The sequence below is a fragment of the Festucalex cinctus genome, chromosome 1, assembly GCF_051991245.1.
Source record: "Festucalex cinctus isolate MCC-2025b chromosome 1, RoL_Fcin_1.0, whole genome shotgun sequence".
Classification (NCBI taxonomy): Eukaryota; Metazoa; Chordata; class Actinopteri; order Syngnathiformes; family Syngnathidae; genus Festucalex; species Festucalex cinctus.
Window position 1 is genome coordinate 33,788,015 of NC_135411.1, and position 26,896 is coordinate 33,814,910.

Sequence of the window (26,896 nt, forward strand, 5' to 3'; positions counted from 1 at the left end):
AAACGCATACAGACAGATAATATAAAAAAAAAATTTTTTAAAAGTATGCATACACTTGCCCCAAATTAAAGCCAAACATTGTTGAGATTTTTTTCTATCATTAAAACATTTTCATAATAATACTACTAAGTTTGATTTAATTAAAGGAAGACCACAGTCTTGAGTGCGTTATTCTTAGTGCACTGTCCTATTTATGAAAGGATTTTTTTAGATTTTTTTATTTTTTTTTATTTTTATTCTTAGTGTGTGAGGTTTTAATAATTATGTTTTATAATATATTTTACATTTCAATTTTTTCGTCTTTTTATGTATTTATTTATTTATTTATTTATTATTCATTTTCTGATTGTCACGTGCACACACTATTACATTTATTTTACAGGAAACTATTACAAATATTACAAATAACACTTTCAACTTTTAGATTTAACATGTTTCTAAAACTTTGTACACTCTTCGGTGTGTCCTAACATACAAACTGTTACCCACATTCACTTTCATATGTTTAGTGAGTGCTAAGGGGGGTCCATGAGTGGGCGCCGTGTCCTTGCCGTTATCATAAGAGTATATTTGTGGGTGTGTGTGTGCGTGATTTTACACGTGTGTGCGAGCTACCAAAGCCTCGGGGAATCCGTGATAGCGTTAGCATTAGCGCCGACCACATAGCTGATCTCTTGGCTTTGTGCGGCCTTGCCAGCACTCGCCTTCGCCTCTTATCGGCTGTGGCCTGGGGAGAGGTCCCACAGAGCATCCCACTCACTGAGGGCAGCCCCCACTTCCTCACTTATCAATCAAAAGTGGGGATGTGTACTTAAAAAAAAGTGTGCATGTGTGTGTTTATACAAATTTAGTGTACTTCACAGTTAATACATGTGAACTCTACTGAACAAATGTAACGCATTACAAAACAGAGAAGTGTGTAATATCAGGGCAATATTATGTACTGTATGAACATTTAATTCAGTGATTCTTCACTTACCACTAGAGCATTGCTTCTCAAATAGCAGGGCACCAATGCGAGGGGTGGAGGGGGGTTAAGGTGTGCATGTGACCTCAGGGAAGATATATATATATATATATACATATATACATATATATATATATATATATATATATATATATATATATATATATATATATATATATATATATAAATTAGTGATGCACAATAATATCGCTGGCTGATAATTATCGGCACTTATCGACCATTTTGCCGTCAAACAGATAAAACAGATAATAGAGAAATCTGCCAATAATTATCGGCAATTTGATTTCATACAGAAAAAACAGATAATAAAGAAATACATCAATAATTATAGACATGCCACGTTGGTCCATCTGTTGTGTTTGTGGCTCATATCAATAAAATTCAGCTTCATGGTGCTTTACATACAATGAAACATTGTCCAAAGTTTATACAACGTTTCAATGTATTTGTTAGATTTATGGTAGCACTTGAAAGCATATTTGTATTCAAATTAATTCAGCAAACAATTATCGGCTTACTTATCGGTTATCTACATCGGGACCTCTAAATTATTGGTTTATCGGTATCGGTTGAAAATAGCATTATCGTGCATCCCTAATATATATATATATATATATATATTGGTTTTTTTTTGTTTTTTTTGTTTTTTTGCCGTAATAGAATCAAGTGTAATTGAGCATCCATTAGAGTAGGTGGCAGTGACACTCTCATTGTCAGAGAGTGCGGAAGGAGTATTAGCAAAGGTGCACTGCAAAGGTGTACTTACAAAAATCAACTGAGAAGCACTGCACTAGAGGGAGCTATTATATACCCCATAAGTGCCACTCAAATGAAGAGATTCACTGCCTTAACACCTTACAAGGAATCTGTGATGTGCAGTTTTTGTAAGTAACTATTATATATAAAAGCAAAAGGAAATTGCTTGATGGGTCGGTTTTAGTGTGTGAAATCAATTCAAGTTGAAGGATTTCAAAATGATCTCATGCTCTCCTATTTGTCCCTCACAGTGTGGTGTACCAAGACGGTTTCTACGGTGCCGAGATCTACGTGAGTACACTCAGGGGTTGGGGGGGTGGTGGGGCCTCAGGGAACAACGTGATCCCCCCACAGCGTTGGGCAGCATCCCGTACTCGCTGCCAAGTCGGCGTCGATTAGGCCAGCGTCGCCTGTGCCAAGAAACCTGACAAGAACACTTAAGACCCCCTCAGCTCCAGCCGCCCAGACATCCTGTCCCGTGTTCTCCCATTTTGCACATCCATGTCACTTGCGAGGGCCTGGACGGGGTATCCCAGTCACCCCTCCAGTGGGGTGGGGGTCTTGCGTGGGCCCGAGTGGAGCCCGGCCGACACAGCCAGGCTGAAGATAAGAGGGGTGGAGGATGATAAGGGGATTAGTCGTCCCAGCGGCGATGTCCGTGCAGGCAGGGGTTGGTGAATGCCGCCCTTGATGGGAGGGAGGGGGAGATAATACCCAAATTAGCGCCCTACCCCCACTTCTGTACCCCACAGCACCATGGATGAGATAGCAAGATGACAGTCGCTTCTCACTATCCTGCTGGGAGCGTCTGATAGAAAACAGCCAGAGATATATGACCCCCATTCCCCACATAGATTTTCGAGCCCCCTGTCATCCACCCACATCGCCCACCATGATGGGACCAAGATGTCTCCACTGTTTATCGCAGACACCCCACCGCGCGTGACGGATTTTAGTCTGTCCAGCTTGTTCTGATAACGAAAACCACGCCGTCGCTTCAGTGAGGCACTTGGCACTGCACTGTCAAAAGCGTTGTCCTCACCATCACCGTCCTCGTCAACGCACTCTCATCACATTGTCATCCACCATCACTACCACTCTTCATGACAACCCACCATCATCACAATTAGTACCCATATCAACATCAACTCAGCATCACTATGAGCAGCACTGTACTATAGAAGTAAATCTGTGCCATCAAAGTTGGATTTCTAACATTGAATTTGTTTACTATCACATTTCTAAAACAGAAAATCTGTTATTAAAAAAAAAAATTCATCGAGCCCGGACCACATTGAGTCAATCGACCGCCCTTTTAAAGAGAATGAGGGGTGCCAATTCAATTGGCCGCAGTTGGCTGCATTCCATCTCACTAACTTTGCAAAGTCTAGGAAGATCCCAACAGAAAGAAAACTCCACCCATGCACACAGATGGATGGACATGTCAGTTTATTTATGCTGAGTTTTTCAATGGTAAAAATATTCTGTTAAATCACATATTTGTCAGTCTCATCTGAGTTTGAATTTTTACACAGATTTTTTTGTCAATATTTTTATGGTAAAAAAAAAATAAAAATGTGTCAAAAATATTCAACATTTGAAATTGAAATAAAAAAAAGATGAAATTTCACAAAAAAATGTTATAAGCTTTAATTGATTTTTTTTTTTTTTTTTTTTTTGGACAATCATAAAATTCAACGTAAAATTCATTCATCAAAATCAGATGAGATAGAAAATTGTATTTTTGTATTTTAGTTATTTTTTTTTTTTTTTTTTTTTTTTTTTTTTTTTTTTTTTTTAAGATGTTGAATACTTTAATGGATTTTTTTTTCATGGTAAAAAAGTTCCTGTAAGAGGTCGATAAATGTAACCATCCACGGCAGTGAATTAATTAATTTGACTTGACATTAACCCTCCATCACCAGCCTCCGTCACATCATTATCAACCCAACCAAGTGTCATCGTGATCGGCACCCACCCGCCATCCCAGCAAGCGCCTCTTTGCTGACCTGCTAACAAATTAGCACAAATCTCCCCCACATATGTCACTTATGCTAATGCATGTGCCCGTGCACGCCTCATGCACGCCTGCCGCGACACAATAACAAATGTGCTGCGCTGGCGTGTGTACGATTTGACAACGCGGGCGGCGGTGATTTATGGCCCCGCGTTTGCGGTGGCGGCTGCAGTTGTAATCAGTCCCGAGGCGTGGCCGTCCCGCAGGAAGTCATCCGACCGCCACTTCCTGTCTCCCCTGCGGAAAAACAAACAAACCCAAAGGGAAAGCGAGGGGACTGTCGAGGTCGGCGTGAACCTGTGACCTGAATTCTCTGTGTGTTTGAAAATGAACGGTCACTGCATTATTAAACGGCACCTGAGCGGCATGCGGGACCCAGATGGGCGGCCGCTAATAGAAAAGAATTGGGCAGCTCCATTTTTCACAGAGTTGTGCGGCGCCCCAACAATGAGCTCCTTAATTCCTTCCGCACTCTGGCAAATGAACACTCTCCTGCCACCGCCCCGCCGTCACCACGCCCCACCGCCGGCGGCATGTCGAGGAAAGAAAAAGGATGTTTAATAATGCAGCAGGCGGCTCTTCGCTCTCAAAATGCTGCGAATTTGGGTGCTCAGTCAACTGATTAGTAGGCCTTCCTCTACTCACGTATGAGCCCCACCATAGCAGCCCTCCCTCATCATATTGCGGACATTATCATGGATTTTAAAATCGCACATATGCAATTTTACAGTATGTTGCTGATTTTTGGCAATATTGTGTGATCTTGCACTGATTAGTCTCCCACAAGGACTGAATACTCAATTAGCAATGAGCGTGATCCAGGAGAAAAGGGTGTGTAAAAGGCAGAAAGTTAGTCAATTCAACTGTGTAATATCTATTAAACCATAGCAGCACAAATGAACAAAACAGATTATTTCGTCCACATTTCCCATGTGGTAAAAGTTAGCATCTGCTGATTTAGCCACCATGTAAAAAGTGCAACATTAGCTAGCATTGGTCGTTGTGGCAGCTGGTCCACAACAGGTGTCAATCATTGTTCAAGTGTGGCGTTTGCCGTTTACTCAAAGTGGCATTTTCTATCATGCCAAAATAGCTGCACTAACAGCCATTTTGGGACGCGTGACGTCAACGTCAGGATCTCAATAGAGCGCAAAAGTGGGATGAATGTCCACATGTAACTTACCTTATTGGGGAAAAAAAACAAAACATATATATATATATATATATATATTAGGGGTGTCACGATTCGCCAACTCCACGATTCGATTTAAATTTCGATTTTGGGGTCACGATTCGATTTTTTTTTCGATTTTTTTTTTCGATTTTTTTTTTCTTTTTTTTTTTCCGCCCCCCCACTTTATAACACAGAGGCATATGCTTCTGTAGGCTAAGGCTAGTCTATGATCATTGGTTCTATTCATTGTACAGTAAATCTTATTTCAAAAGATCGGCTACATATAGGTGATGCAATTTCCATATTATTTTTGTGTAAATTTATGTAATATATGATAATTGACATTAGGCAGGAATGATCAAATTCAAAGAATTTATTTACAATATAAAGTTAACCGTCTTGTTCTTACTGAAGTGTAAAATAAAAAATAAAAAAACAAAAACAAAAAGTCACAGTGGGTGCCTGCCATCTATTGACTGTTTTTGGTTACAACAGTGTGCTGTGCGTTCCTCTTAAAATAATGTGCAATGTGCAACAACAACAAAAAATATATTGTATCCAAAGTCATGGAACAAATACAGCCTGAACAAACTATATCCCAACATTTACAGTTGCTGGGCATACTGTAGCGTGGTTCAAGTACACTAATTAAATGTTTGAATCCAGCGTTTTCCAAGGCTGCAGGTCTGCTGCTATAAATAGACCTATGGATCTGGCGTTTCGCGCGAGCTGAAGTGTGTGGAAGTTTCACTGTAAATGAGGATGAAATAGTTGGTTGGACCGTTGTTTTCCCACTTCTAGTTGAATTTGATAAATCTAAATCTTTGTGATGCCTGCGTAAATGTCCCGTCATGTTTGTCGTGTTTCCCGTGGCCGAGTACAGTACGCGCACATAGCATATCTTGCAAACTGTGGTCTTTTTATCGACAACGTGAACGTTGTCGACATAACTCACCGGGAACGCAAAATGTTTCCAAACTGGTGACGAGAGAAGCGGGAGCGGCTTGAAGCACCATTGCTGTGTCTGTCCGCGCTTGCCATCATGACTGCAGGAGAAGTCAGCTAACCCCGGGTTTTCACTGACTGCGGTTGCGGTGCGGTGCGTCTTGACTGCGTGCTCCGGACGGGTCCATTTTTTTGTCAATCCACACCGGCTCCGCACAGCTGCGGTCCGGCAGCTCCGTCGCCGCCCACTTCACAACGTATCTCGCGGGACCGTGCGCGCGCGATCATGTGGCATTTCACAACGACAAACATACAGAAAGTCTGTGCTTCTTCTGCTATGAGATTCCATGCAGCATCTTTTTTTTGGTTGTCCTTGTAAAGTATATTAATAACGAGAGTCGGGTCAGTGCGTGCTCAAGGCGAGCGCCACTCTTTATTTCTGTCTTCCGCGTCCGGCTGCCGCTCAGTACGGCAAGCGAGACGGGCACAACAAGCAATCGCGAACATCAAACTCACAATACATTACAGTCTTTATAAAAAGGATGTGCCGTGTCATATATTATTTTGTGGTTTTCCACCTCCAATATAAACCTCTCCTCGTCCATGTTCTCTGGTGTCTAAACCGTGAATGAGCACATGGCCCGGCGACGCCCACGTCACGTTCTGCTGATAAGCTTGCGAAATAGGAGCTGGCGAGTGTTTTTTTCTGAAAGGTAACCGGAAATTTATTTTGAAACTGCCTCTGTCTTCCTGTCCCGCTCGATGTGTTTTGTGCTAGCTTGCCATTTGCCGGAGGCCTACCGCTGCGGCGTCCGGCAAAAATAGAAAATAGGTCTATCCTTGCGGAAGGCTTGCGGCACGCCGGCGGGGGGGGGGGGGGGGGGGGGGGGGGGCATCGAATCGTGTGTCCTCTCTTCTATTTCGATGCTCGAAATCGTGACGTAATTTCGATCGATTTCGATAAAAAATCGAAATCGTGACACCCTTAATATATATATATATATATATATATATATATATATATATATATATATATGTTTCTTGCCGTTTTCACGTGTTACGAATAACCCTACAATTACAATTACACGACCACTCAGGTCCATGAAAAATGAAAATATGTTCCATCGGCATGACAAAATAAGAGGCGCCACCATGTGGTGCAATGCCATATTACGGATTGTTCCGCCCTTGATAAACAAAGGACTTCAAATCAAAGCAAATTATATCAGTGCAACATTTTCTTGTTTAAGCATCCATAAAGAACAGACACTTGATTAGGGACAGCCCGGTTTGTCATCTACTCCTCACCGTCCCAACATCATCTTCACCCACCTCTAATTAATGGCCCCGTGTTCAATACCGCTCCAATTGTAATTAGCCAGTGTCTGAACAATGTCAAATGTTGTATAGCACCCTCTGGTGTCCGTAACGATGAATGTTTCTTGTTTTGGTGTCTTTTGTTTACAGGGTGGATACGCAGCATACAGATTTGCCCAGCCCGCCACCACCGCCGCTTACAGCGACAGGTGAGCGAGCGCCACCATCTTCTTTCAGGTTAATGAGCATGGAGCGGTTAGCTGAGCCACTGTAGCAGTCGAGTCAGAAGCACCTTGTTCAAAAAGCTGCCTAATGGCCACTTCAGGTGATAATTTGAAACCGTAACACGTTTGAAACCTTAATTCTTGTTTGACGCTGTAAACATGATTTGAAACCCTCATTGTAAAGCGTCATGCTGGGCATTCCGTTCCACCTGACAATTTGGTGAGACTTTAGACTACGTCAACCCAGGTCTAAGTTGTGACGCAGTTTCGGTTCAGAGGTCGACGAAATTGGGGACGTATGAGAGTGTACTGTATATTCCCGTGTCACAGGACGGGAAACGATTCCAGCAGATGAATGCAATCAATGCCAACTTGCTGTCTGGACTTTTCTGGCATTCGAGTAGAAAAAAAAAAAGAGAAACAAGTAACCTTGCAGAACCTGAGCTGATGTTCATGAAGGCTCAAGTTATGAATGCACTGTGTGAACGATTGCCTGAGCGTGTTTGCTGATAAGGAGTGTGCGTGTGTACGGGTGTCTGCACCTGAGAGGATGAAGATCATATCCACACTGTCAACATTTATCAGGCGGGGAAGCCGAAATCACAAATTGGACAAGAGTGCAGCTGCTGCTTTTTTCCCTCATTCAATTTTCTCGAGACTTTTTCCCGCAGATTTCATGTAATCGTTACAGAGAACCCGCTTTGTTTGTTTCATTTTGTTTGATTTGCGTCCTGTGGGAAAGCAGCTAGATGTACAAAGTATCCAACCTAAGTGGGAGTCCGCTTAGTCAATGGGGGAAAAAAATATGTTGATAATGTATCTTCCGTGAAGGAAAAATAAATGACGGAGCGCCGTAACACTTGTTTTCTGTGGGATTCACTTATACTTTCCCTAGTTGTTCTCCTCTTTTGCACAAATTGCTCTTTTTCATTCTGTATTAGGTTTCAGGGCTCCTCACATAGAATATATTGTAATCCCTTTTTTTAACTACAAAAACCTGGCCTGGTTGTCAATGAAGATTACAGATTTACATTTATTCTACTACTACGACTACTACTGTAATCTGTCTTCTGCTATTATTCTTTGACATTTGGACTTGTTTATCCTTTTGTGAGGGACTTGCTTCTTCTTCTTCTTCCTCTGGACTAAGTCAAACTATTCCAAGTCTCACATTTCAACAATTCAATGAGCTCTGCAACATTTCAGTTAAGCTATTCAACATTCACTCCCTCCACTTCTTGAACGGGATATTCGGTTAAGCGTGAGGTGATTCACTCACCAGGCTTGTGCAACAGAATCCATCAAATGTAACACGTCGTGAGGAGTTTCTCTCCTCGCGGGGGTCCGCTGACATCGTGTTGGACCCCCCGCCGGCTGTCACTCACTCCTGCGAGATACGTTCTCTTGTGAGAGGGCCTGAGGGGCTCGGGTTCTATCTGACGATAAGAGGAGCAGAGAGAGAGAGAGAGCATGTGGTGCTCCCCCCGATAGCCTCCCTGACTCGCTGACCTTCCACTCCCGACGTTCTCCACCTTTAAATCGTCTCCTTGAAGATGATCCTCCCTTTTTGTTTTGCTTGATTTGCTGCCCTCGCTCCTCGGCCGTCTTATCTCCGCGCCACAGACTGGGTGGAGGAAACACGGGAAGTAAATAAATAAATACGCATCTTGTCCCGCCTGCTGGGGAAATCGCAAGGATTAGTTCCGAACCAGCGATGATGAAAAGCCAAGGGGGGGGCGTGCGTACGGCGTGCCCCACCGGGCGTGACCGTGTTCTCTCGCGCTCGTCTTTTGTCTACCGTCACGAGTGTGATTAAGGCATATTTCATCCCGTCTTTGTGCAGCCTAATGGGGAAGAACTGGTCGCCTTCCACACATTAAAGAGTTAAACTGAAAGACATATGATTGATAGCGGACAATCTTTTCTGTTGTGGCCAATATGTTTTGTTTGTACCAAACAAGAGTCGGGAGAGAAATTCCATAGAGCAGGACGGAATGCAGTAGTCCTGCTCTTCTGTCAAGCGAACAAACAATGCAATTGTCGGCCATTGGTGTGCAAACACAATCTTGAGCCACATGCTGCTTCATCTAGACTTTATCAGATTACATAAAGCATCTAGTAAGTTTTCTACTTCTGGTAAATTGATGATTGGCCAGCTACTGTCAAACTTGAACTAATCATTTAACTGAGTGCTGATGACAAACTTATTAGCAATTGTTGACGTGCTGCTTCATCAAGCCTGAAGCACTTCTTTCTGTCTCTCTTGCAGCTACGGCAGAGTCTATGCAACGGCCGACCCCTACCACCATACGATCGGCCCCGCAGCCACGTACAGTGTGGGAACCATGGTAAGGTCCTCAAAACCGCCGACGTACACCCGCCTCTGTCTGTCTCTGCACCACAAACACACACATACACGCACACGTACACATAGGTAGCACATGTGCACACATAGCGACATACAGACAAGGCATGGGCCGATTACTGGTTTGATGGTTTGTCCGGGTTTTAAAAAGTCAAGGTTTCAATAACCACTAATATTGGCTGTCACCAATATAATGAGCTCTTCTTTTCATTTTTGAGTAAATGAGCCACCTCTTTTGAAGTTAATTAAATTCCAATTAACTATTTTTCTCGTTCTCATTGTGTAACGGAGGAGGGGAGTAGGGTGGGAGCAAGACTGAAAACACAGATGCCTTTCTGCTCTGTTTAATGTGCTTTGACCATTAAAAAAATAAAATAAAATAAAAAAATAAAAAGTGCCAGCGGGTACTTGTTAGCCCCAAGTACAACATCAGTAGCCCAGGGGGGGTCTGTTCTAAAAAAAATAGCTCAGCAGTGATGGGACACTGTGACTTATACTTATTTATGAAATACTCAATATTTTTGTTTAAAAAATAAAGCATGTGTTCAATGGGGGGGGGTTATTACCCAAAATATTTAGTTTTTAAAAAGGACATTTTAGAGCTGCAATTTTAATGCCGTGATACCGTGAGATTTTTGCCGTGATATTTTTGCTTACGGTTATGATCATACCATCAAAATCTAATATCAGCCTATGCCTACAGACATACAAGCAATACATACACACAAATACAGTTTACGCACACACACGCACCCCCACACGCCAATAAAGACCCATGTGGTGTTTATTGGTGCGAGCGGTACCAAACTCTGGTGGTCCTTTTGCATTTTTGCTCTTTAAATGTGGCGTGTTGAGTAAAGCTGGAGCGTTAATGTCTGTTTTTAGCTAGCGTTTGCAGCTATCCTGAAACATCAAAGATGAAAAGTTACAACAAAAAACGGGGAAAAAAATGGAAATATTCCTTTTATTTGAAAAAGTTGAAACTTTCTCTTTTTGGTTGTGCGCTGGATGGTGAGCTCATCAAATCAAATACGCCCAGGGATGAAAAAAAGCCAAAAGGGTGGGATGGGGGGTGTTTTTTTTTCTTCTTTTTTTGTCTGTGATCAGCAGCATCCAACATGCATGCATGCATTACTCCCAATGTGAAAAAGCATAGGGCCCCCCCAGTGCAGCTGCTAGCTAAAAGCTTTCATTAATTACGACATATTTTTTCTCTTCATTGACTTAATTAAAAATGTGCTGCTTATATGCCCCCCCCCCTTTTTTGCTTAAAATTTCCTTCCATGACGCTTTAATCCCCACTAAAAATATCCACGTGAGTGTGTGCGTGTTAGAAGATATCGAGTACGCGTGTACGTGAGTAGATAGCATGTGCATGTGTGCTCACGATAACGGAGCCTTGAGTTTTCGTTACACGTATTAAATGACGACTTTTTCAAAGAAAATCTTCTACAATAATAATAATAATAATAATAATAATAATAATAATAACAATAATAATAATAGTGAGTTGGAAAAATTCTTTGCGTGAAAGTTTCACATGGCAAAATGAGCCTTTGAAGACATTGGCTTTGGATTCTTAATTGCGGCAGGACTGTCTCTGTGCCTATGTGTGTGCGCATGTGTGTGTCCTAGATAATGTGAGCCTGACTCAAGGCTGAGGTCCCGCGGCGTTCCTGGAAGATTCTGGCGCCCCCCAACACACACACACACACACATGAAAGGCGACCGCCATTAAAACCGCCGACGTCTCTCTTCTTCCTGCGCCGAAAAGAACGACAGAAAGAGACGGGAGAAAATGAAAGAACTCAAAAGAAAGATGAGCCAAGACAGGAAAGAGGAAGATTGATAGATAGAAAAAAAGAGAAGGAAAGATAATGAGAGAATAAGAGTAAAAGTGAAATCAAATGAGAGCGAGAGAGAGAGAGAAAGAGAAAGAAGAAGAAGAAGAAGAAAAAAATGAAAGCGTAAAAAGGAAAGAAAAGTGTTTAGGAAAAGAAAGAAAATAAGAGTGAAAGAGGCCGATAAAGAAAGAAACAAAGAACAGAAGGTAAGATGCAAAGAGAAAAAGAAAAAAACTTAAAGGAAAAAAAGAAAAAGTAAAAATAAAAAAGTGAGAAATACAAACAAAAAAGTGCAACAAAGAAAAGGCAGTAAACAAAAAACAACAAGAGATGAAAGAAAAAGAAAAAATGTTAACAAAAAGTGAAAGTGTAAGAGAAAAAGACAGAAACAAAAAAGAGAAAGTCAGGGAGAAAAAAAAACAGAAATAAAAGAAACAAATGAGAAAGAAAAATAAATTGAAAGAGAATGATAGCAACAAAAATGCGGAAGGAAGAATGTCAGCGAAAGAAACAAAGAGATGGAAAGAAAACAAAAACCAGATTACAATAGTTGAGTTGGAGCTTTAAGTAGAAAAAGTCCCCCAACCACCCTTAAGTTCCCAACCTATTTTATTTTCTTGTTGTTGAAGCACCTGGTTGAAATCTGGCGCAATTTGCGGAAGTCTTGCGCGGCTTCAGCAGCGTTAATTCAAATTTCACAAACATTTGCTTTTTTTCATCGGTTTCCGGCAATTTTCCTTGTGTCGCTTGCCATCTTAGTCACTGGAAGGAAATTTGAGGCCAATTGAAAAACAGAGAAGTAAAAACAAATAGCGAGTGCTGACGTGAATGCTGATTGGTCCTTTTTCATCTTTGATGTTGCAGGCTAGCCTTATCAGAGGAGGGTACAGTCGCTTCACACCCTACTAATACCACCAAAGAACACACACAAAAAAGAACTGTTGAAAAAAAATCCCCCACAAATCAAGAAGTCCCCCCATGAGGAGACAAATCTAAACGAGCAGCTCCTCCTCCGCCAGCTGACTTTTCTACCGCCGCCTTTTTCACAACACTCGTCGCTTTCATTTCATGTTGTCACGGCTTTTTTTTTCTTAGTTTTTTGTTGTTGTTGTTGTTGATGTTTGTTTAAATGACTGAATTGTAGTGTTGGCATCATAGTGTGTATATATTGTAAATGCCATACATTCCTCTGCTTAAAAAAAAAAAAAAAAAAAAAAAAAAGTATGTTGAAACCACTGTTTGTTGTGGTATGGCAAGTTGAGTGGGCTAACTTCATTTTTGCCATTTGTGATTCAAAGCCCGATGTCTGAAATGGCAGCAATGATGTCTTCTTCTTGAGTTAGTGGTTTTGCAGGGGAAATGATTTTTTTTTTTTTATTAATTTTCAAAGATTTTCACTATTTGTGGGTTGTCCCAATGCCTTGTGAGCAAAATCCCACAAATAATTGGCAACATTATCATTGCACAGATGAAAAATTCTCATTTTTGTCACCCAAAAAATATTGAGTAAATGGGGATACGCCACCATTAAGCAGTTTTCATGATAAACAGGGGTCGGCCTCCCTCTAAATTACATAAAATGAAATTAAAAAAATAAATCTAGCAAATAGGTGAATCCATGGGTGCCAAACGACGAGTATACGGGGGCCCACTGTACTTGTTTTTACGGGGTGGGGAATCAGATTTTCTCATTTAAGTACAACCTTTTTGACTTGGGCCATATTGTGTATTCATGTTGGATCATATTGCACTCACTTTTATCCACAAATGAGGAAGTGTCAACATCTTAATAGGTTTGTTGTGTGAAAGAAGACAAAAATGATTGTGATAGTGATCCAAGTCCGAGCATGCCTTGTCTTGTTCCAGCCTCTACAAGACGGGTGACTAATCTTTCTGAATCTGAGAGCTACGGATTCATGCAAAGGGCTACCAGTTTGGTACACACTTCTGAAATAACACATTTGCTCAATTGACCTTTAATAATGTGTTTACTGTCTGTATGCTATTATTAATAATTCATGATATTGGTTTACGTGACAACGCTGAACATGTTCATTTCTCACAATAATTATGAAACAGATACATATCAGAATGCAACACTGTATTTCTATTAGGGGTGGGAATCTCTGACATGAGACCGATTCGATATGTATCTCGATACACAAGTTGCGATTCGATTGAAAAACGATTATCTTTCAGAACAGAACGGTTCGATACGGTTCGATTAAGTTTGGGAACGATACAATTTTCGATTCGATACGATTAATTTCAATATTCAAAACTTATAGTGACATTTGTTGCTTGTAAACATTAATCTTAAAACACCACAAATTTTTACAGTATATACAAATGTGTAAAAAAAAAAAGAACAACAACAATGTCTTCTATATTTTTATATATTGAATCAATTATTTAAATGGACTGGAACAAAGGGCTGAAAAATGTATCAGTTTAAATATTGATTAGTTGTTTTTGACAGTTATAATTTTTTATTTTTTTTAATTCAAAATCAGGATCAGGAAAAAAAAAGGCTGATAATTCAATTTGAAATATAAATATTTAACCTTTAAAAAGACACCAACACAATTAAACAGAATATGTCCACATTGTGAAGTATTTCATAAACATAAATTTAAGACATGAAATAAACCTATCGTCCAGCCAAAGAAATATGAAGCCACCTTATGGAACAATAAATCTATCAAACACATTTTAACAACTTATATATCCAAAAATATTTCCAAAAGTGCATTTCCCTTTTTATTAACAATTTTTGTTTTTAACAATTTTTGTTTTTCTTTGCCATCACATTCATTTTTGGTTAATGTATGACATCTTTTTTGTTTTTTTAATCTGAGACACGATGATGACCACGGAATCACGACTGTTTGTTTTGTTTTTTGGGCTGTCGTTCATTTTGAGTTTAATGACGTAATTGCGGGCACGTCTCAGTTCCCTGCTGCTCATGCTAGTTGTGTACATTGACAGGGAGCCACAAACTGAGAAATTAGATACTTGCAGTGTGCTTTTAGCTTAGCTGGTGTGTTGGCTGTGGGACATACCTGTGTCGTTTGAATCCATGCATTGGATCGTCACGGGAGTTATTCTTTTTGGCTCCCGCGCAGTACCAACGCTGGCCCGGGACATACAAGTGCACCGAGAGGACTCGATAGCCATGGGAAATACCGAGATGTACGGCACCGGCTTCTGCTAACTGTCTCCACTGTTGCATGTTGTCACTCGTTGTGCGCGCGCGCGCCGTGTCGCGAGCACGGCGTTGACGGTAGGCTCCCCCCCAAGGTGCGTAACGTCTTTGCATGATGTTGACAACATCCGGGGAATGAAGCGTCTCTGAGCGCTACTTTGCTAGCTCTCTGTAAACACGGAAGTAGCTTGAATAGTGCTGCTACTGAAATGTAAACAAAACAAGTAGAGCACGGTGCAGAACTCTTGCTATTGTTATGAAAACCATAAAGCCTCACTCGCAACCGATTCACAGCAACGCGATATCCGGTCCACAGCTTTACAAGCAATGTATCTAAGGATTCCCGGCGGATTTTGTATCGGTTGACAAGTCTGCTACCGATACGGTCGTTTAGCTCCCCTTGACGACCGGTGGTTCGGTCGAATCGTTTTTTTGTCCCACCCCTAATTTCTATAAATTCTGCCAGTTTTCATTTTTTCAAATGATCACTTCTACAACACTCGTGGGAAATCACAATGTCCTTGTTGGTGCTCTCAAACTTTTTTGTAGGATTGTTTTGCTGTTAGCTTTCATTCATGTTCATCTTTGCATATACAGGACTGTCTCAGAAAATGAGAATATTGTGATAAAGTCCATTATTTTCTGTAATGCAATTAAAAAAGCAAAAATGCCATACATTCTGGATTCATTACTAATCAACTGAAATATTGCAAGCCTGTTATTGTTTTAATATTGCTGATTATGGCTTACAGCTTAAGAAAACTCAAATATCCTATCTCAAAATATTAGAGAATTTCCTCAGACCAAGTTAAAAAAAATAATGCCATAATCAACAATATTAAAACAATAAAAGGCTTGCAATATTTCAGTTGATTTGTACTGAATCCAGAATGTATGGCATTTTTGCTTATTTAATTGCATTAAAGAAAATAATGGACTTTATCACAATATTCTAATTTTCTGAGAGCAGTCCTGTCCTGTTGACCCAGTGTTGCGCTGATGAATTATGGAAAGTGCAGAAAGCAATGAAGGACTGCGCCCTGTGGGTCAAAATTGGACCTAAAGCTTAATTTTGAGTAATATTTATTTGAAATGACAAACATGCAGTTAGCCCACATTTAGTTGTCAGTGGCTCAAATAGATACATGTTGATATCTGAGCAGTGTTCCACAGCCCTGATAAAAATAACATTTATGAACCCATCTTAAAGTTTTGTATTTATTAAATATACATATATATATATATATATACATATATATATATATATATATATATATATATATATATATATATATATATATATATATATATATATATATATATATATATATATATATACATATATATATATATAAATGCTACAATGTACTACAATGTAGCAGCAATTGTACATAAACATTTAAATGTATACACACGTGTATTTTCTGTATGTATTCCTATATGAAAGTGTGTTTACAGTATGTATGAGGAGAACATAGTTTTAATTTAAATGTTAAAACATATTTTGTTACCTCATTCATATTATGTTGTCAATATGTGACAAAGTAACTTGATGTGTGTTAGAATAAAGAGTTAGAAGAGTTGGTTGGAGGTGTTTAAACATCTTTTTGTAAATTTGTTTTTCATAATGACTTGTTCCAAATTGATGAGAATGCTGCTGCGCATCCTTGCGTAATCCAAGTATATCCCCCGGAAGACAGCGAGACAAGAGATCCTTGAATACACCTTTAAATAACATTCTGTTATGTTTTATCAACCTATGCTGAAGGGTGACCATATGTTGTCAGTCGTATCTAATCACCACTTGTTGCTTTATTTAGAGTTTAGCTGGCTAGCATAACACATTATGACGTGCTCACTTCCAAACACTCAACGTCAGTGTGATGGTAATATTGACACAATTGTCCAAATTTGAGTAGAGTGACATTTATTCCTCAAAAAATATATTTATGAAACTTAAAAAAATAAATAAACAAAGACACCTTTTCTTCAACAATATTTGAAAAATGTACTAAATGCAAACTTTTTTTTACTTACACATAAAAACAAATTATCCCCCCCCAAAAAATAATCTAAAATGCAACTTTTTCCCTCGAAAATATAAAAACAACCTCAAAATTCTCAAAAAAAATACACCTTTTTCCCCCCCTCATATATGTTTAAGTCAGAGGTGTCCAAACTATGGCCCGGGGGCCATTTGTGGCCCGCCGTCCATTTTTCAGTGGCCCGTGACATACGCTAAAAACGGCATTTGACTCAGTTCAAATAAAATAAACAAAAGACAAATGTTTGGAGATGGTCAAAGTAAGAAGGAAGTGTATCGAAAAACAGGTGCCATTAAAGGTTATTTGTTAACTAAAATTAATGAAAAAACTCAAATTTAAATAACAATATTGTTACCGAAATAAAATAAAAACGAAAATGCTTTTTAAAACATGAAAACTAACTGAAACTTCATTTTATGTTTACAAAACTAACTAAAACGAACTATAATCATGGCAAAAATGTCCTTCGTTTTAGTCTTTGGTAATTAATTTAATGCATGAACCTTTGGGGATGATTTTAAATGTGATTTTTAGTTGATTTATTTTGATATAAACCGGAATAATGACGTTTAAAAGTATGTCACACAGAAGTGACGTCATCAAGCAGCAGCCAAAAAAACTAATACTAATACTGAAACTAACAAACTAAAACTAAGCATTTTTTTAAAGAACTAAACTAATAAAAACTAACAGAACAACCCTGAAAACTAATAAAAACTAAAATGAAAAAAAATCGAAAACTATAATAACACAACTGCCATGTTACAAATAAATTGCTTTATATACTGTACCATTTTTCTAAATATGCAAAAGCACAAATAAATTATTTGTACAATTTTTAGAACTAAATACAATTTCTCTTCATAACATTATGTGGCCCTTGCGTCCTTCTGATTTTCTGTATGTGGCCCTCAAATGAAAAAGTTTGGACACCCCTGGTTTAAGTAATCCTCAAAATACGCAACTTTTTTTCTCTGATATATTGAAATTCTTAAATACATATTTTTCCGCAAACATAATAAAATGAATTCACAAAAAAATACAACCAGTCAAAGACACTGTGCAGCAGGTATAATGTTTAGCATCAATCCGAGCAAATATTCCTCGTTTGAGTTGGTTTGAATCCCGCATTTGCGTAGCAGGCTTGGGGATGCTCAGCAGCAGATGCTGGCGGCGGCGGACGCTGATTGAAGGCGTCACGTCGTCTCCGGGTGGACAGTTCGGGGGGGCGGAACGTCAGCGCTACAAAGCGGCGGCGAACTTCCGGGCTTGATTTATTTACCGACGGGAGGCGCTCGGGGACGGCTCGCCGTCGCCGCCGATTAGCCTGCGTCTATGCTGACGACGGTCCCGGGGTGCCGCGTGCCAGACTTTTCACTTCGCGAGCGCAAAAAGTTGCAAAGTGGGCCGGCGTCATGACACGCACAAAAAAGCTGTGATGGGAAGTCTCGCGGGGGGGAGGGCGAGCCGCGGCGAAGGGGCTCCTCACCACGCAAAACTACCAAAAGCATTTTCAACACTCGATGTCGTCACATATAAACTGTTCCCAGATAGGAGCCCCCCCCCCCCTCAAAAAATAAAATAAAATACTCCCCACAGCATATTAAAAAGGATTTCTTACTGTTATCGGAATAAAATATTTCTTAAAAATGTTTAGTTAAAAAAAAGTAAATAAAATTTGAATATTTAAAGAAAATGATTAATAAATAATAATAATAAATATTTCTAAAATCCTCAAATTACAAAACATATTTTCTCAGCGTTTATTTTTGAAAAATCAAAAATGGAAAAAATAAATATTTTATTAATAACATTTGAAAAGTTAAATAATAAAATCTCTGAAATATTTCTAAAATCCTCAAAATCCAAAACTCGGAAGTTTTTAAATCTCAAAATCCATTCATCCATTGTCAAAATGGCTTATCCTAAAGAGGGTCGCAGGCATGCTGGAGCCTATCACAGCTCTCTGTATTAAAAAAAAAAAACAACAACAAAAAACAATTTAATCAAACACTTACTTTTTCTATATAAAATTTCAAAATTGAAAATGATTTTTCCATCGTCAAAATTTTTTAAAACATTTTCACAACAGTATATTTTGAAAATCTCAAAAATAGATTTGTCAAAATGTTGAAAAAGATGAATTTTACTGTCAACTAAACTCTTACAAAAATTCTCAAAAACTTATTTTGTCATCTAAAAAAAATCACTAAAAATATTTTTTTCTCCAAAATTTAAATGCTCAAAATATATAGATGCATTTCTCAAAAATATTTGAAAAACATGTCCCTCCCCGAAAGCGGCTCCTTTACTCTTTTGTTTCAATTTCTTAAAATACAAATAAAAAAAAATTATAATGTACATAAAAAAACACTACTTATTTCCCTTAAAAAAAGTTATATATTTTAAATTCTAATGGATTAAGAATCTAAAATAGCTTCTTTTTTTTCTTTTTTTTTGTAATTGTTGCGTGTACTAAGGGTGAAAGTCCTGAAGTATTTTGATTATCTAAATTTAAAAAATGGTGAGAGTTTTTTCTGCTTTCGGTACCTGTTTATTTGGTGGGCACACAAGTCACCCGTGAGTGTTTACTGTCAGGAAGACGGTCAAGCTAGCTGCATCACAACACTTGTGCATGCTATGCATGACGGTAACACTTGGTGAGAAGGCCGACTTGAAAATAAACCTTAGCTTAACAAAGAATGCATGGACACAACTGCCAGCACATTGTGACTAGCGGCTGTCTTGAGTCGTGTAGTTGGGGCCAGTTTATGTTGCCATCACAAAGTGCTGCGGCCAATATCAACAATGTCATACTGAAATTATGCTAAATTGCTCATTAAGGACGTTAATAGCCTACGCTTGACATTGTACCATACAGCGCCTGTTACCAGCATTAGCATCTAGTGGCTAGCAGCTAATCGCTAAGCTAGTGTCCCATAATCGGCTGGCAAACTACTTTTTAAAGACAGTTTAATTTAATAGGCGAAAATGACTGCACACTTTTCCTGACAGCCTCTCACTGTTGCATTTCTACTGGTCAATTTTTCATCAAACCAGGTTTACTCAAAAGTGCTGTTTTAGCCAGCAAAATTGCTACTCACGACATCACTTTGTCCCATAGTGATTACAGAAAAGATTTAATTGAATGCATATTAGACGAACGTTCAGAATCCCAGCTTTTATTTCACAGTATTTACATAAAATGTGCTGAACAACTCTGGAAAGAGCGCCTTTTGTTTGTTTGTTTGTTTGTTTGTTTTTGTTTGTTTCAAGTGAGCAAAAGTATTGGAACAGAAAGTGAATACCGTAATTGCTGGACTATAAGGAACACCTGATTATTAAGAAAAAGGCATTTTGTACATATATAAGCCGCATCTGACTATAAGCCGCATGTGCCCACATTGAAACATGAGATATTTTCAAAGAAAGATGGTACACAGAAAGAGTTTCCAAAGGTTTAATAATATACCTTAGCTTTTCTTTCAAGCAGTGCCTGTAACGCGGCAGTAACACATGTAGCAGCAATTACGGTAGTAACTAACAGGTTTGGTTAAAAATAACAAACCGGTAAAAGTCACTGAGACTTCTTGTATTTTCCATGATGAGGGTCTGTTCATGCTCATTTTATTCATGCACAAAGTGCCAAGTTACATTAAACTTGCGTCTTCCTCGAAACATATATTCCACCTGTCTCACTCTTACCTTTTCTGCTCAATCGCCCCTCGCAGCCGTCCGAAAAAATACATATATTTGTTGCATCACTGTATAAGTTGCAGTGTTGAAAGCGTGTGAAAAAAGTTGCGGCTTATAGTCTGGAAATGACGGTATTTGGTGGCATAAGCCTTACTTGCAATAGCTGCATCAACCCAGACTGTTGCATACATCACATGTCGCCATACTTTGTCCTTTCCATCACTTTAGAAGTTAATCTTGGTCTCATCAGTCCATAAAAAAATGTTCCAAAATGTGCGTGGCACATCTCTGTACTTCTTTGCAAAATCCAGTCTGGCCTTCCGATTTGTTTTTGCAGATGAGTGGTTTGCATCTTATATGTTTCTGATACATTCAACCCTTCCTGCTGGAGGTTGGCAATAGTGATGTCACTGACTGTTGTCTATGGGTGTTTCTTCGCACCTCTCACAGCTGTTGGTACCCTTGCCCGGCCTGTTCTATGTCTATTGCTCAATACACCAATAGTTTCTTTCGTTTCTAGGACATTCCAAATTGTTATACTGGATGTGCCCAATGTTTGTACAATAGCTCTGATTCATTCTCCCGCAGCTTCAAAAAATGGTTTACTTTTCTCCTATAGGCAGCTGTCTGCTCTTCATGTTTGCTTAACAGTCAATGCACTTTTCACAGGTGAAACCCGAAGACAAAAACAAGCACTACCGAATGTTTAAGCAATCGATCTAAAAGTCAAAACCCGAACAACTAGAAACACCCATCAGTCAGATTTTCCAATACTTTTGCTCACTTGTGGGTGCTCTGTCCCGAGTTGTTGAATACATCTACATGTACATAACATTGAATAAAAAAAGCTGGAATTCTCAACATTTGTCTTATATTCATCTTTTGATCTGAGAATCAAATATCTTTAGTATACAGTACAACAAAAACAAAGGAATTGATATTGCTGTTCCAATACTTTTGGACGGGACTGTGTGTGTGTGTGTGTGTGTGTGTGTGTCAATGTGACAGATTTCCCCAAGAAGAGTTGACTTGAGATTTTGTCGTGTGTGCGCGCTCGTGTGTGTTTGTGTTTGCAGTAAATGCGAAACGTCGGGAAGAGAAAGCAGCGCTCAGCACAGTTGGACAACGCAGACGAGAGGCGGCGGAGCAACTTTGCGTAACGACGGGAGGGAGGCGGACAAAATGGCGGCGGCATCGACGGCCGCCTCCCCCACCCACCACGGACCGACCATCTTTTTTGGGGCGGCCGCCTGACCAGGAAAAAAGACAGAGAGAAAAGCGTTCGGATGAGAGGCGTCCCGTTATTATAAAACATTTTATTTTTCTATACTTTTGTCACGTGTGTGTATAAAGGCGTATAAATATATATATGTACAAATATGTCTTTTTATGTTTTGCGGGGAATTCAGAACCGGCGGCCGGATGCGGTGGAGGAGGGAGAACCCGTGCCTCCTCTTCTCTTCCTCCTCCTTCTTTACTTCCTTCCTCCCTCCCGCGGACGCTGTCGTGATGTCACTTCCTGCCGGCAGCAACCCCCACCCTCCCCTTTGGCCCTTCCCTTTGGCCCTCCCCCTTGGTTTACAGTGCCCCCCGGTGGCTGATCTTCCACCTGCGGCCAAGGACAGGAAAGTCGGCAGGTCGGGCGGTTGGTGGCGAACGTCGGGACTTCCCAGAGGACATCTCAACCAGCGGCGTCCATCCGACGAGGGCTCAAATGAGGCCGAGGCCACGTCCAAATGTACGCACACGAGCTTGCCAAAAACAAACGGTCATTTTTACATACGTTCCTAAACATGCAAACACCGTTTTTTTGCCTTAAAAATTGAAAAGTCCGCCTTCATTTGTTACTTTTTTTCCTAAAAAAAATATGCCTTTATTCTGAAAAACTTTAAAAGTTTTTGAAGTGATAGTGTAACGTTTTCACAATATAAATTACAAACAAAAATACATAATTTCATGAAAAAATATCTTAAGGTATAATGTTACCTAAAAAACTTATTTTCTTAAATGAAACTGCTATTTGCTTAAAATTACAAAAAAAAATCTTGAAAAGAAAGTAAAAGGTGAGATTTTTTGAAGTTTCTTTTTCATTGGAAGAATGGGCCATATCATAAAGCTATATAGCTTTTATTTTTGGAAAATATACTTATTTGTTTGCTGAACAAAATTCAACTCGATTACAAAATTGCATGATTTAATTTATGAAGGTTTAGGACTATTATTGAAAAACATTTTTAGAGAGAATTTGAGAAAATTATTCTTCTTGAAAAATATTTTAAAAAAAATTCTTGAATGGGAAAACAAACAGTTGTGTTTGGATTATTTATTTATTTTTATTATTTATTTATTTAAAAAAAAATAGACTCAAACCTTTTTTAAAAAGAAATATGACAAATCTCGAAGCTCTTCAAAAAAATTCGCAAAAATTTACAAATATTTGTATTCTTGAGTGAAAACACCTACTTTATCTTGAAAATACAAAAAAAGTTGTGACTTAATTCATGGTTGTTTACATATTTTTTTTCCTTGAAAAACAAAACATTTTTACAATTTTTCCTTAAAAAAACAAAAACAAAAAAATGAAGATGAAAAATATGCAAGTTTCCCAACATCTGATTTTTATCCTCCAAGTACATATTAATTTTGTTTTCAGTGCTGCCCCTGTACTCCTTATGTGTGTACTTTTTTTGTGGTTTGTAAAACCACCGGACGCGTACGTGTGGACGTGGCCCCCGCCAGTACCGATTTGCGTGCTTGTGTTTTGTGTTTTTCGGGGAGTCGTTTAGTGGAGGACGAACTTTGCCAATTTCTACGAGGAGTGGCTGTCAAACGTGTGGAAACAGGAGAATGTCGGTTGCGTTCTTTGAATGTACTCTTTCTTCTCTGCGTGGATTCTTTTTGCTGTACATAAATATATAGACATATCTATTATATGGGCTGTGCTGATGTCAGGGAGTAGAGGAGGTGGCCACACGAGCCCCCCTTTAGATTTCAGTCCTTGCCCCCCCCACCACCACTACCACCACAATCAACCCAGTCCCCCTCCACTAAATATGCCCCTGATATTTACTGTAACATGTAATCATGTGTTATATGATTGAACGTGTGATGGTGATTGTGTGCCCCAGATCTCCCCCCCAGTTCCCCCCCACACTGACCCACCGCCGCCCCCTCCTCCCTCAACACAATCATTGACTTCACCTCCTTTCGGAATTAAACCCGTCCAATTTCTGGCTTCTCCCCTCCGTCCTTTGTGGGATTTGAACACGCGGCCTCTGAGCTCTTTGATCACAAGCCAGCAGGAGGAAGCGTTCGCTAATGCTAGTCCACGGGCGTTTTACAGTGTGGGTTGGGGGGGTCTAGTGGAGGGGGGCCGGAGTAGAGATAACAAGCTAAGGGCCGACTCACACTAGGCTGTTCCAACCACACTACAGGCTACTTGAAGCCCAAAGCCAACAACCTTCCTTGATAATTATTCATCATAGCCAACACGTTGCACAGTAGAAATCAAAACTGATACAAATAATCCACAAGTAAAAAAAAAAAAAAATCACCCACAGCTTGCTTAGACACGTGCAATGTACATACCATTGTTAATCCAATCGAAACTACCATCTTGCACAATGGAAAATTAACAGAAGAAAACAAATGATCTGCACTCAAAAAATTGAAATAATGCACAGAATTAAAAAGAAAAAAAGTCTCTGTTGTATGCTTGGTTTTATCTGTATGTACATTTTGTATATAATCATATCTCCAGTTATGTATGATAATTGACAACATGAGCAATACCATGGTTCGCCTTGACATTTGTTAATGACAACGAACACCATGCACAATAGAAATAGGCAGAATCTGCAAGAAATAATCCACAAAGTAAAGTACACAGAATGCTCAGGCATGTTTGCAATGTATGTGTCATAATTAATGTCATGGCTTCTCTTGACAGTTATTCATGATAACCGTCACCTTGCAAAATAGAAATCAACACAATGACTAGAAATTGTCCACAGTCAGACAAATCCATGCATGGCACACTTGGTCACATTAATTTTTGTTGTTATTAATGTGACATTCCTTTCACCATTTATCTGAGATAGTCACAATTGACATGCACAATAGAAATCCACACAACTAGATATAATCCACAGTAAAACAAATAGTGAATGGCACACACATCCATATGCACACTTTTTGATTGATGCAATTAATTCACAGATTAAAAACATGTCATGATACCTTGCACAATAGAAATCACCAAAGACATCTTAGAATAATCCATCGCCAGAAGATAATCAGACATGTATCCAATGCATACGTTATGTCACAATTGATGCAACCGCTCCTCTCGCCAGTTATTTAACAACCACCACCTTGCAAAATAGAAATAGACAACTAGAAATAATCCCCAAAGTCAATGAATGAATAACCTAGTGTGAGTATACCGTAGAGGTATTTTCCAGAGGCTTCTGGCCGCATGCTCAACTTCCCATTCAGGAAAATCCCCCATCATTCCACTCGATTGATTTCCTTTGGTCAAAGAAATCAGGGCTCCTTCCCCATTTGACGCTTCCTGTAAAGTAAAAAGACTTCCTGTGTGGCAACCAGTCGCTTGACAGATGGAGCAGGCAGAGATGAACAACCGCCACATCCTGTGCACATCCTCCGCCAATGATCTATGCACTACCCTCAACCACCACACGATGTCACTCATGCGCACACGTTAGCAAGACTGTTAGCAAGTGATACAAAATATACCTTCGTTGGTGTTTTGTTTTTTTAATGACCAAATGACAACTTTTTATCAAATTTTAAAAAGTGAGAAAATCTGCATTTGCGAGGCTAACCTAGTTGTTCACGTAGCAGATGTATTAGATACAAAAAAAAATAATAATGTGTACTTTAGTGTTAAATGTCGGTGCTTTTACAGAGACGTAAATGATTGCAGTATTATTATTGTGCAGCATTAGCGTTTAAACAGCGAATTTATAGTCTGTTTTTCATGGTTAGCCTTTGATTGGCGCAGTAGAGGAGATTTCTAAATAAAGCCGCGTAACCGATTCATGGCTTCACACTGTTTGATAGTTTTTCATTTCAGGCGGTAAAGCAGCTTTAAGAATTCTTTTTCACCACTTGAAACCACACCTGAAATCCAAATCTCATCCATTAGCATAGCATAGATGTGTATTTTCACCTCTGCAGTAATCATCGTTTGATTAGTAATCAATTCTCATTACAAGCATCTACTGTAAGTGTAGTTTTATGGCAGAACATCTATTCATCTGTTTTCATTGTTCAGTCTTTGACGGGTATACAGTATTTTCATTATAGGCGGTGCCGCGGTAAAGCAGCTTTAATTATTTTCCTACCACTTCCCGCGTCTCTTAAGCTCTGAATTTCATGTTATCTATTTGCATAGCATAGCTGTATATTTTCACATCTGGAGTAACCGTCGGTATTGTCGCTAAAAGCATTGGTTTTATGGCAGAAAATCTATTAGTGGGAGTCTGTTTCTATTGTACAGCTTTGATGAATGTACATATACGTAGTAGAAGTGAACTGCTGTTAGCTTTCTTACTGTTGTGTATATATATTTATTTTAAGGTGGTGAAGCAGCTTTAATTTTTTTTTTTTTTTACCAATTCCGTAGCCTCTTAAACTCTGAAATCCAAATGTTAGCCATTAGTATAGCATAGACTTATATTTTCACATCTGCTGTAAAAGTCAGTGTTGTGTGCCACTCACTAAAAGTATTGAGATTTACCTTTTTAATGACAAAAAAAATAGTCTTTTTTTTTATTGCATAGCCTTTGATTGATATAAAACTAAAATTATGCTGGCTTTTTTTGTTTTAACCAATTTCGTAGCCGCCTAAACCCTGAAATCCAAATCTTATCCATTAGCATAATTTCACATCAGCAGAACCCATCAGTTTTATTTACCACTCTCAAAAACTATTTCATGGCAGAAAATCCATTATGAATCGTCTGCTTTCATTGTATAGTCTTGACTGCTTTTTAAAAAAAAAAAAAAAAAAAGAGAGTGAAAAAAAAAAGTGAACTGATGCTGGCTTTTTACTGTTGTAAGCACCTATATAATTATTGTTTTGTTTTGTTTTGACCAATTCCGTAGCTTCCTAAGCCCTGAAATCCAAATCTTAAACATTGTTATATCTTAACTGTATATTCACATTCACATCTGCAGTAAAGTTTTATCATGTGTACCATTCACTATATATACCATCCTCGGATTTCATTGGTTAGCCTTTGACTGGTATTGTAGGGAAAATCATCTTCCAGGCCTTAAGAGGGTAAAACTCC

At 39.0% G+C, this 26,896-nt stretch overlaps 1 protein-coding gene across 10 annotated transcripts in view; it reads left to right on the forward strand.

Annotated features, from left to right (window-relative positions):
* The window catches only part of LOC144025068 (RNA binding protein fox-1 homolog 3-like), a 461,720-nt gene extending 439,919 nt beyond the window's left edge, over nucleotides 1-21,801 (forward strand). For 9 of the 10 annotated variants that reach the window (XM_077531087.1, XM_077531089.1, XM_077531082.1 and 6 more), the window contains 4 exons: nucleotides 1,996-2,035; nucleotides 7,348-7,406; nucleotides 9,691-9,769; nucleotides 12,495-15,476. In XM_077531087.1, the coding sequence (XP_077387213.1) occupies nucleotides 1,996-2,035; nucleotides 7,348-7,406; nucleotides 9,691-9,769; nucleotides 12,495-12,539 (223 nt within the window). In that variant the 3' untranslated portion in view covers nucleotides 12,540-15,476. Of the gene's footprint in view, nucleotides 1-1,995; nucleotides 2,036-7,347; nucleotides 7,407-9,690; nucleotides 9,770-12,494; nucleotides 15,477-21,652 lie in introns of those variants that run through there. The other variant, XM_077531084.1, reaches the window with a different exon arrangement.
* Nucleotides 21,802-26,896: the final 5,095 nt, after the last annotated feature.